This window comes from Triturus cristatus, chromosome 1_1, assembly GCF_964204655.1.
Source record: "Triturus cristatus chromosome 1_1, aTriCri1.1, whole genome shotgun sequence".
Taxonomy (NCBI): Eukaryota; Metazoa; Chordata; class Amphibia; order Caudata; family Salamandridae; genus Triturus; species Triturus cristatus.
This window is the reverse complement of record NC_140579.1, coordinates 84,745,971-84,757,998: the sequence shown is the minus strand read 5'-3', so window position 1 is coordinate 84,757,998 and position 12,028 is coordinate 84,745,971. Positions and strand designations below refer to the sequence as shown.

The window sequence follows — 12,028 nt, the reverse complement described above, 5'->3', positions numbered from 1 at the left end:
TACACAGCATAATGAGTACAATTTTTAATTTAACACGCTCTGAACGACAACAAACACATCTTGCAAGAAGATAGTTGTGTGGCCATGCTACTATTTACCAATTTTAATTACTCATAATTTGCAAAAGACTTGAGAAAAGTTAGGCAGGTGCACGATGAGCAAACAAAAATAAAAAAAATATTTTAGGACTGTGTCCACCCATGTAAGAAGGTAAACTCTGAACAACTTAATAGTAAGAGCTTCTAACAAATTATGCTTTGAAACAGAATGGTTTAAGGGAAAGAGGCACAATGTTGGCGCACAGATATCAGCAGCATGTTAGTGCTGCCACCACTGCACAGAAAGTCATGGCAAGTCAAAAAGCAGTTTTTAGTAGTAAAAGAAACACAGCAACTGAAATACAAGTTGCAAGCTAAATAAGGAAACAAAGTCCAACAGTCCACGTAAGAGGTTTCACCCAAATCCAGTCTCTGCCAGCGCTCAGCTTTAATCAGAACAAGCTAATGGAAAAACTATGCTTATTTCAGAAGTGAGCTAAGAAACTGAGAGCAGATGCCTTACAAGCCAATGGATCCACACCGATTGTTGCACACATATCTTGAAACTGCACCCTGAACTGAGAATTTTTCCGAATTTCTTGCTTGTGTTTGCTTGCAAATTCCTCAAGGTTAGTCTTAAATGTGTCCAGCTGCTTAGACATCTGTAAAAGAAAGAATATAAAAATTAAATTGCAAGGATTGCAATCAAAAGCTTGGACTATAGAGCGCATACGACTTACCAACCAATGCTGTGAAGCGCAGAGAGAAATTTAAAGTCTTGATTACTTACTAGTAATCATCACTATACCACTTCCTCTTTACCTTATCAGAGTACTTGCGAACTAAGGTAGTCAATACCTCATCTCAATATAATCTTAAACCATTATTTTACTGTTAAGACATTAAGTCCTCTTGCCTGGTAGAAAGATTATAAAATGGGAATCCACTCATTCCTCTTCTATACCATTGATAATATCTGTTGGCACCCCAGGTAGGAAGTACTGGGACGAGAAAGAGGATTTAATGAAATGAGGACTACTGCATTGGGTCTATGGATCTTCGAGGAAGAGGTAGACGTGAGGCATATGCTTGCACAAGAATCCAACTACAACTAGCACTGGCAAAGCCAATAGGTCTCGGCTTTCTGACCACTTAGCTTTGCCAATGTTTGATGTGATGCAGCGTGGTGGTGGATGTGGTGGATGTGGTGGTGGTGGACGTGGTGGTGGACGTGGTGGTGGTGGATGTGTGGTGGTGGATGTGTGGTGGTGGATGTGTGGTGGTGGATGTGTGGAGGTGGACGTGGTGGTGGTGGATGTGGTGGTGGTGGATGTGGTGGTGGTGGTGGATGTGGTGGTGGTGGTGGAAGTGGTGGTGGTGGTTGTGTGGTGGTGGTGGTGGATGTGGTGGTGGTGGACATGGTGGTGGTGGACATGGTGGTGGACATGGTGGTGGTGGACATGGTGGTGGTGGACATGGTGGTGGTGGACATGGTGGTGGTGGACATGGTGGTGGATGTGGTGGACGTGGTGGATGTGGTGGTGGTGGACGTGGTGGTGGACGTGGTGGTGGTGGTGGACGTGGTGGTGGTGGTGGACGTGGTGGTGGACATGGTGGTGGTGGATGTGGTGGTGGTGGACGTGGTAGTAGTGGTGGTGGTGGACGTGGTGGTGGACGTGGTAGTAGTGGTGGTGGTGGACGTGGTGGTGGTGGATGTGTGGTGGTGGTGGTGGTGGATGTGTGGTGGTGGTAGACATGGTGGTGGTGGATGTGGTGGTGGACATGGTGGATGTGGTGGTGGTGGACGTGGTGGATGTGGTGGTGGATTTGGTGGTGGAGTTGGTGGTGGTGGACATGGTATTGGTGGTGGAGGTGGTGGTGGACATGGAGGTGGTGGTGGACATGGTGGTGGTGATGGACGTGGTGGTGGATGTGGTGGTGGTGGTGAACATGGTGGTGGTGGTGGACATGTTGGTGATGGACATGGTGTTGGGGGTGGATGTGGTGATGGACGTGGTGGTGGATGTGGTGGACGTGGTGGTGGATGTGGTGGACATGGTGGTGGTGGACGTGGTGGTGGAGGACTTGGTGGTGGTGGTAATGTGATGGTGGTGGTGGTGGACATGGTGGTGGACGTGGTGGTGTATGTGGTGGTGGTGGTGGACATGGTGGTGGTGGACGTGGTGGTGGTGGATATGATGGTGGTGGACGTGGTGGTGGTGTATGTGGTGGTGGTGGACCTGGTGGACGTGGTGGTGGATGTGGTGGTGGACGTGGTGGTGGACGTGGTGGTTGATGTGGTGGTGGACGGTGTGGACGGGGAGGTGGTGGACGGGGTGGTCGTGGATGTGGTGGTGGTGGACGTGGTGGTGGTGGTGGACGTGGAGGTGGACATGGTGGTGGATGTGGTGGTGGTGGATGTGGTGGTGGTGGTGGACGTGTTGGTGAACGTGGTGGTGGTGGACGTGGTGTTGGTGGACGTGGTGTTGGAAGTGGTAGTGGTGGACGTGATAGTGGTGGACGTGGTGGTGGTGGTGGACGTGGTGGTGGTGGTGGACATGATGGTGGTGGATGTGATGGTGGTGGTGGACGTGGTGGACGTGGTGGTGGACCTGGTGGACGTGGTGGTGGACCTGGTGGACATGGTGGTGGTGGACGTGGTGGTCGAAATGATGGTGGTGGATGTGGTGGTGGTGGTGTATGTGGTGGTGGTGGTGTATGTGGTGGTGGTGGACCTGGTGGACATGGTGGTGGTGGTGGACGTGGTGGTGGATGTGGTGGTGGATGTGGTAGTGGTGGTGGACGTGGTGGATGTGTTGGTGGTGGTGGTGGACGTGGTGGTGGACGTGTATGTGGTGGTGGTGGACGTGGTGGTGGACGTGTTGGTGGATGTGGTGGTGGATGTGGTGGTGGTGGATGTGGTGGACGTGGTGGTGGATGTGGTGGATGTGGTAGTGGATGTGTTGGTGGTGGTGGACGTGGTGGTGGACGTGTATGTGGTGGTGGTGGACGTTGTGGTGGATGTGGTGGTGGATGTGGTGGTGGATGTGGTGGTGGATGTGGTGGTGGTGGACATGGTGGTGGATGTGGTGGACCTGGTGGTGGATGTGGTAGTGGACGTGGTGGTGGTGGTGGACATGGTGGTAGACATGGTGGTGGACATGGTGGTGGACGTGGTGGTGGACGTGGACATGGTGGTGGTGGACGTGGTGCAGGTGGACGTGGTGGTGGATGTGATGGTGGACGTGGTGGTGGTGGATGTGGTGGACGTGGTGGACGTGGTGGTGGATGTGGTGGTGGACGTGGTGGTGGACGTGGTGGTGGTGGACGTGGTGGTGGTGGACGTGGTGAGGGTGGTGGGGATGGTGGTGGTGGACATGGTGGTGGTGGACATGGTGGTGGTGGACGTGGTGGTGGTGGACGTGGTGGGGGTGGATGTGGTGGACGTGGTTAAAATCTTGAAAGATGTAGTTAAAGAAAGGTTAAAGACAGTGGGTAGAAGGGTGCAATGTACACATACAGGTTGTACACATACTGAAATCGTACAATCTTTATAGTCAATGTGCAAAAAAACAGGCATAGAAATGTGCTTTTTTAAAGGTTGCTTGCCTCGCCTGGTGACGTACATATTTCCTTACTAGACTAGATTTAATAAAATTATGTGCAATGCTTAATTAATAGTTGATTTGGCAAACTGATGGAGTTAAAGCTCTGCACGTGGCAGACGCACTCAGAAGAAATTATTCCCCGTGTCCTTTTACAATGCACCACGTATGAGGGAGCACAAAATACGTTTTTTTGTGTCAATTATATAAAAACCTTTAATCAATCGCTTCACCCTTCGATTGGCTGCGATAACATCACTGATGTAATGCCAGTTACAATGCAGATATTTCTATAACCAATGCAAGTTTAATGTGAGGTAACAATAAAAAAAAGATTTTCATGTACATGTTTATTTTCAAAGTGATGTCCATCAAATGTGTTTGCTTTCCTAAGAAATAGTTATTTTTACAGTAAACTTGTTAGTCCTAGTAATACTTTCTCGGATGAAATACATCACAAATTGTCTTGTGATGCTTTATTTCGGTAATTGAGAATAACTGGCAATGATAACGAACACAATACACTTCACACAATGGATGTCAGTGGTACATGAAGCGAGAAGAGTGCACCAGCAAGCTACGGTACTGATATCTTAAGGATGACATTGTGGCATTGGAAACATTATGCAATATGCAGGCCCCGCAGAAAAGCTGCATTTAATTAAATAAATGGCAGTTGGCTGTTTAGCTTGAACTAAGGACAAGAAACCTTCTTTCTGTCCGAGATGACGTAAATAAATTCAAGTATTCTGCCCTCGTCAGATATGTTTCGGCCACACAGCTGAAAAGCTATCGGTTTCAGCAATGTCCTCGGCCTCCCTGTGAATAACAACAAGCACGAGAAAAGAAAAAAAAAACAAGAAACTTTCTTTCTGTCCGAGATTACATAAATAAATTCAAGTATTCTGCGCTCGTCAGATCGATTTAAAAAACAGGACTCGACTATCAAAAGCAGGCTAAGAAAGAAAACAAGACGTGCGGCGAGTGGTGCACTTAATCACCCGTGAAAGACAGCTGGCGGCTGCGCGCGTGAACGCAAGCGCTAGGTTAGCCAAAGTGTGGGGTAGCACTTTGAAAACTCACCTACTAAATGTCTCAGAGCTGCGCATGCGCTTGCTCAGCGAGACCTAAAAAATATACTGTTGTTTTATTTCTAGAACCAAGCAAGCCTGGTACAGGTAAGCATATTAATACTTTGCAGTAGTAAATTACTTGTATAACCACAGTTCAAAATTGCAGTATAACTTGTACTGGTTTTGGCTACAGTTTTAAGTAAGCAGTTTGCAACACATTGCAGGTATAGTACATTCAAATGAATGGGCTTTTTAAGTAAAATGCAGTTAATTACTTTTCAGATTACTTTTACTAACACAGGGTTGGATCATAGATTCAGCCCTGGGACATTTCCTGACAACAGGTGAGTAAATGCGTTTTAGTTAGAGGTACGATTTTTAAAGAATATCATTGCATTTCAAAAGTTGACACTTCAAAACATTTTCACATTGGATCACCAATGTTATCCTATGGGAGGAAATTCACTTAGCAGGTAAGTTATGTTAATGATACGTTTTCTTACTCAGTGCTGGATACCTAGATTCAGCACTGGGACATTTCCTGAAAACAGGTGAGAAAATGCATTTTGGTTATTCGGCTGATTTTTTAGGAATATTTGTAATTTTCAAAAGTCGACAATTAGAAACTTTTTGGGAGAAAAAGTGTCAATGTTATTCTATGAGGAAAAAGAGGTTATCGGTTTCCAGGTAGGTAATCTGTCTTTTGAGTTAGGGTTCTGGGGTTAGACTCAGGGGTATCCCAGTGTCAGTGATGCACTGTTGTTGCACCCCCAGTGGCACTAGGGCGGTCGGGTGCAGAGTGTTGAGGCCCAATGTTATCCTATGGAGGATAGGGGGCACCGTTTGGTGGCTGCTGGCAAGCAGGCCACGGGGTTGTGGGAGCCAAGCTCCTAGGGTCAAGCTCAGGGCAAGTTGGGGACCAGGTTAGCACATAAGGGGCACCCTCTGCGGCACTAGGGCGGCCGGGAGCAGGGTGCTGTTTTGAGGTCGGGTGCTCTGTTGATTTCAATGGAGATTCTCCAGGACAAAGAAACACTGCAGGCTCGGGGACGAGGATCTTCCAGGAGTGACCACCACTTCGAGGGGTAAGTTGGAATGTTGAGGGTTAGTTGGGTACCGCTGGGTTGGGCACACAAGGCCGTGGGGCGTCGGGTGCAGGGGTGCCTTGGGACGTCAGATTTTCTTACCAGCTCTGGTCGCGTTAGGGGGGTCCTCTGGATTGAGGCTGCAGGCATCGTCTGGAGGCTTGAGGCAGGTCAGGGGTCGCCGGATCTCGGGTAAGGATCGCCAGGGGGACCTCCTCGTGGTGTTTTACCACTCAAGCTCGGGCCTGGCTCAGCAGGTGCAGAGAGGGCTGGATTCGCGGTTTCTGGCTGGCACCAGAAGCTGCAGTTCAAACATGTCCGGTGTTCACGGGAGAAACAGCTTGGAGAGTGAATGCAGGCAGGTACTCCGGGGTTTTTGAGGTTGCTGGCCGCTGGACACGCTGGAGTTTTGCAGGAGCAGGTTCGAGGGGAGACGTCAGTGGGCGTCGTTCTCTTGTTAGCTCTGCACGGCTTTTCGTCCTTCTTCTTCTCTTCTTTTATTGTGGTTGCTGGATCAGAGGAAGGAAGATTCCGGGTGCCCCTAAATACTAAATTTAGGGGCGTTACAGGTGGGTAAAGGGCAGGGACCAATGGGTCCCTTCCCTGGGGTGGGTACACCCCCTATTCTGCTACTCTCCAGTGGGAGGGGGGCAGGAGCCTGTCCCTGGTTGGCTGGGTCCCCCCATCCTCAAGATGGCGGGGACGCGAGGTTGTGCTTCACCTCACCTCCCCCACCTTAGGGGTGGAGTTGGCAGAGGTGGGCACACCTCTCTACCTCACTTATTTTTCCCGCCCAAAGTAGGGACCAGTTGCTGAAAGCAGCAAATGGTCTGGAGAGGCTCACAAAGGCGGCATGCCTTTGAAGCTTCTCCTTCGTGAACCCTGCCCATCCTGGGGGAGGAGGCTTGGCACCTCGTCCCAGGATGTGCATTGTTTCAGGCCCCCGAGAGCAGCAGGCTCTCAACCCAGGGGTCCAGAAACATGTCTGGTGGTGGCAGCCTGCACAGCCACTCAGTCAGGTCACTGGTAGTTGGTCGTTTTTCAGGGGGCATCTCTAAGATGCCCTCTGTGGGGCATTTTACATTAAATCCCACACTGGCATCAGTGTGGGTTTAACATGCTGAGAAGTTTGATACCAAACGTCCCATTCTTCAGTGTAGCCATTATGGTGCTGTGGAGTTCGTAATGACAACCTCCCAGGACCATATATTCTTAATGGCAGCACTGCACTTACAGGGCCCAGGAATAGACCTGGGCACTGTAGGGTACAGGGCTCATGCACCTGTACCCTCACTACTGTCATAGGGCACCCAGGCTAGAGGGGTGACTGATGTATGCCAGGGCAGTGGTTTGTGGACATGGCACACAGGGATGTGTGCCATGTCGACTCTGTTTTGTTCTGCACCCAGACACTCAGCCTGCAAAGGCAGTGTGTTGGTGTCAGGGTACCGGGCATCTAAGGGTGGCACAATAAGTGCTGTAGTCCTTAGGGGCCTTCTCTGGTCACAGTGCCCTGGGTACCTATGGTACCATTTACCAGGGGCTGACATGTGGCCAGAGATGCCAATTGGGTTTAGGCTTCAATGCAGTTTTAGGGAAGGAACACAGGCCCTGGGTACCTGATTGGCAGGAGCACAGGGCACACTCAGTCAAAGCACATCAGCAATTCAGCAAAAAGTGGGGGCATACCATGCAAGAAAGAGGGCACATTCTCACACATGGTAAGTGAAGGGGGGGGCATTAATTTCCATTTCGGCTATTTTTCTAAAAGCTCAGGGAGCAAAACTCTTGGCAACCACAATTCTACATAGGACCGAGCAGAATAGAAACTTGAGCCCACGTTCAATATAATTTTTCAATGCTGTACTTATTGCCTTCAGTCCATATATTGTGAAAAAGAGGTGGCAAAACAAAAGGCATACAACATATATGTGAGAATGGAATTCCTTTCAAAGGTTAAAGCATTCAAGTATAATTTGCTGATAAGTCCTGAGGTGCAATAAGTATACAAAACCGTGATGGATGGAATGCTTGAATTAATGAACAAGTTACTTACCTTCGGTAATGATATATCTGTTAGAAACATTAGTTAGTTATAGATTCCTTACCTTAGAATTACCCCCAGGCATCAGACTGGATCCGGAAAGTTTTTCGTCAGCAGTACCTCTGACCGTCGGAAGGTGGCGTCAGTCGGCTCTGCGTCCGTTGTTGGCGGCGTGTCGCTGGGATGATGTCGCGGCAGCTACTTAGTCGCCGCCCTCATGCGCTGACGTCAGTTCTGTACCTGACTTTCCGCGCCAGAAACGCCATGCAAGACACTGACCACTGGAGCACAAAACTAGGGCCCTGAAAGGATAACCTTAACCCTAGAAATCAGTTCACAGAACAGGGAGGGTGGGTGGGACGGTTAGGAATCTACAACTAACTAATGTTTCTTACAGATATATCGTTACCGAAGGTAAGTAACTTGTTCCACTGAAAGAAACACGTTAGTTATAGATTCCTTACCTTAGAAAAGGTACCCCAGCAATACCAACCCCGGAGGTGGGCCTGCGAACCAAGATCACACCAGAAAGTCCTGGAGAACAGAACGGCCAAAGAAGCTGTCTCTCCGGACTGGACTGTCCAGGCAGTAGTGCTTGGTGAACGTGTGCAACGATGCACATGTAGCAGCCTGACAGATGTCATTCAGAGGAACGCCCCGTCCCAGAGCAGTTGTGGCTGCCGACGCCCTGGTGGAATGGGCGCGCAGCCCCAATGAAGGCTCCTTCTTAGCAAGAGAATAGCATGTTTTGATACACAAGACGACCCATCGGGAGATAGTCCGCTTGTGTACGGCACGACCTTTCTTGGCACCCACGTATCCAACAAAGAGCTGGTCATCCACCCGGAACTTTAAAATGATGAAATAATGAATACTATTACAAAATGTGCCGCATTATGTCACATCATTTTCTTTTTCTTGCTGCATAATTTTCTCAACCCTGCCACATAATTTTGTCCTCTCTTGCCGCATAATTCCAGTGGCCCTGACTATAGCTCAGGCATTCCAATATCCAACATTTTACTTAATTTACAACAATAACAGGCAAGTCTCTGAAAAGCTCTTCTTGTCCCTACTACCCCCTGCAAAAACTATTAAAGTTAAGGTTAATAACAGTGCTCCTGTGCTGTTTAGCAACTTACTGTTGTTTTAGGTAGCTCTTATTAAAATGAGTTTACCTTTAAGTGAGCACTACTAATCTTGTAAGATTAGGAAATGGAAGACCAGAAAAATAAAACACTTGCCAGGATCACACGATGTGGCTAGGTGGTGGTGAGCCTAGGTTAGAGGCTCAACACCCTCATTTGGAAGCTGATAAGCCACATTCCTACAAGAGCCTACAAGAGCCTGGTGCACTGCAAGGTAAGATAAGAAGGTAATATGTGGAATGGTTATCTCAAATGTAGCGGGAGGTGTAAATAAATAAAGGTGCACGTATAACTGGATAGTGTGTTTATTCGGTACATTGAAATGGGCTTCTTAATAGTGTACAGAGTAAAGCGAACATAGTAATGTAAATATATTCAAATAAATCCTGCTTAGAGTAGATAGGTTGATGAGGCCCTCTGTTGCTCCACAACAGCAACGCTTGTGGCTTTCAGGCTGTAAATGCCTCTCTGGGCCTAGACGTCTGTCCTTTGTGTTGTGCTGATCTTCTCAACCCTATGCCCTGGATTCTATATTACAGCTACATCTTGCAAGGGAGCGGTGTTTGAAATGGCACCACAGAGATAAGGTCTGTACCCCGAGGCAGTGAGGAAGGATTTGCTGTTGGAAAATAATCACATGTAAAGCAGGTGAATACACTACATGTAGAAAGTCCTATAGAAGCTGCGAAACTCAGAAAGAGCTAATGTTACAAACCTCTCCGGATATACAGCAGAACAAGTGAAATTGTTCTTATGCTGTATGCTTTATATCAGAAATCACAAAATGCTAACTACAGGGTAGTGCAGTACGGATTCAGGCTTAGTGATTTTTCCACATGCTCTAAAGGGCAGTTCATTCCCTAATAATGCTTCTAGGACTGCCTGTGTAATGGCGAAACCTCTACAGCATAGGCCTAAGAGAGCCCCCCCCAACCCACTCCAAACTTGCCGTTATGTATCACAATGTCACAGATTGAGTCATCCAAATGAAAACCTTACACACTTTCAGAGATGATGCTTTGATCTAAGTGGGACTGAATCTGTTCATCATATTGATTTAGTGAAGAGGTAAGGCAAGTAGATTTCTTTGCAGGAAAAGTAGATTTCTAAAAAATGTTGTCCCTTAGACAAGTACATTTTTTAAACAATTCCACACCCCTGTAATGGTGCCGGAGTAAGCGGCGCCGGTGGAGGCGTAATGAGGTCAACCAGCGCCGATCCGGATCCCGGCCTGGATCCAAGGGGGGCCTGCGGCGCCAGGGCCGGAGCTGTCGGCGGTAAAGGCCTAGGCCCCCCCAACCGGTTCCGCAGGGCTCGAAGGCACGCCGACGGGTCTGGGCCACCCAAAGATGGCATGCATCGCCTCGTAGAACGTACGAAGCTGGGTGGGAGTCACTCCGGGTCCCGGAAAGGGAGAGAAATGCGGAGTCAACTCTTCGGGCTCCGCACGCGGAGCCGCGGGAGAGGCACCACCCGCATCCCTCGTCGGATCGGCAGACCGACGAGGAGAAGTCGAAGAGCGGCGATGCTTCTTTAACTTCTTCTTATGCTTTGACATACCCGACCACGAGTGCGAAGACTTCGATAACTTGGACGAATGGTGGTGGCTCCGCGACCGGTCCATCGACCTCCCTCGCAACCGGGACCTCAAACGGCATGGATCCGACTGCCGGTGCTCCAGCAGCTTTCAGGACTGCACCTGCAAAGCCTTCAGCGCCATCGACCGGCAGTCGGAGCACGACCTGGGGTCGTGGTCGCGCTCCAGGCAAATGAGGCACATGCAGTGCGGATCAGTCACCGTCATCAGTCGGTTACAGGAACAGCAGGCTTTGAAGCTGGGCATCCCTTGTGCACCAGAAGTCGAAGACACAAAAAAGAAGTCGACGATAGTCGAGAAAATGTCAGTCAAAAAGTGACTGGAGGTACCGCTCTTCCCAGATCTGCACTGGCTGGCGCAGAAAAAGAAAAAACTGATGTCAGCACGCGAGAGCGGTGTCTAAGTAGCTGCCGCGACGTCATCCCGGCGACACGACGCCAACGACGGACGCGGAGCCGACCGATGCCACCTTCCAACGCGTAGAAGTACTGCTGCCAAAAAACCTTCATGATCCAGTCTGACGCCTGGGGGTAATTCTAAGGTAAGGAATCTATAACTAACTAATGTTTCTTACAGATATATCATTACCGAAGGTAAGTAACTTGTTCATTAATTCAAGCATTCCATCCATCACGGTTTTGTATACTTATTGCACCTCAAGACTTATCAGCAAATTATACTTGAATGCGATAACCTTTGAAAGGAATTCCATTCTCACATATATGTTGTATGCCTTTTGTTTTGCCACCTCTTTTTCACAATATATGGACTAAGGTAAGGAATCTATAACTAACGTGTTTCTTTCAGATCTCTGCTGCAGGGAATTACTATACTTTTACAAAAACAAGGGAACCCAGAAGGTAGATAAGGACCTTGGGTAACAGTTTAGTATTAGAACAGTGGTCCTTAAACGCAACAGTTGAGGAGATAGGATAATTATAGATTGGGGGGCGTGGCCTGAGGCGTCAAGATGGCGGTCGCACTCTAAGATTACTCCGGACCCCCTTCGTCATCCGCCTAGAATCCTACGGACATCGGCACCCATACGGGACCTCTACCTGTCCGGTGTTTCGGTGCCGGAGTGGGGTTTTTGCAGCCATCTGTGGCCCGCAGCCTGCTGCGGCCTGTCTGTCCCCGTGTGCGCGGCCCCTTGTCATCGGGGTCGAGGCGCCAGACGAGTGCTGGTGCTAGAAAGGGTCGTGTGGCTGGCGAGGCCTGCAGGGGCCGGGCTGCTCCTAAGTCGTGAGGGCCCTGCAGTCGAGGGGCGAGACCGGCCCGGAAGCATCTTGTGGCCTCCGGCGTCTGATCTGCCAGCACGTCGGCTGGCACCAGCGACGTGGAGGAGGTGGCGCCAAAGAAGGCCTACGGATCGCGAGGCTGGGCGGGCCTCTGGCCGTGGGCCTCACTGCGGTCCTTAACAGTGTGAGGGGGCCAGCTG

At 49.5% G+C, this 12,028-nt stretch overlaps 1 protein-coding gene across 4 annotated transcripts in view; it reads right to left on the bottom strand.

Annotated features, from left to right (window-relative positions):
• Positions 1–12,028, bottom strand: part of LOC146869531 (vacuolar-sorting protein SNF8) — a 225,236-nt gene that overhangs the window by 146,061 nt on the left and 67,147 nt on the right. For all 4 annotated transcript variants that reach the window (XM_085603876.1, XM_085603925.1, XM_085603905.1 and 1 more), the window contains one exon: positions 562–700. In XM_085603876.1, coding sequence (XP_085460002.1) covers positions 562–700 — 139 coding nt within the window. The remainder of the gene's footprint in view (positions 1–561; positions 701–12,028) is intronic.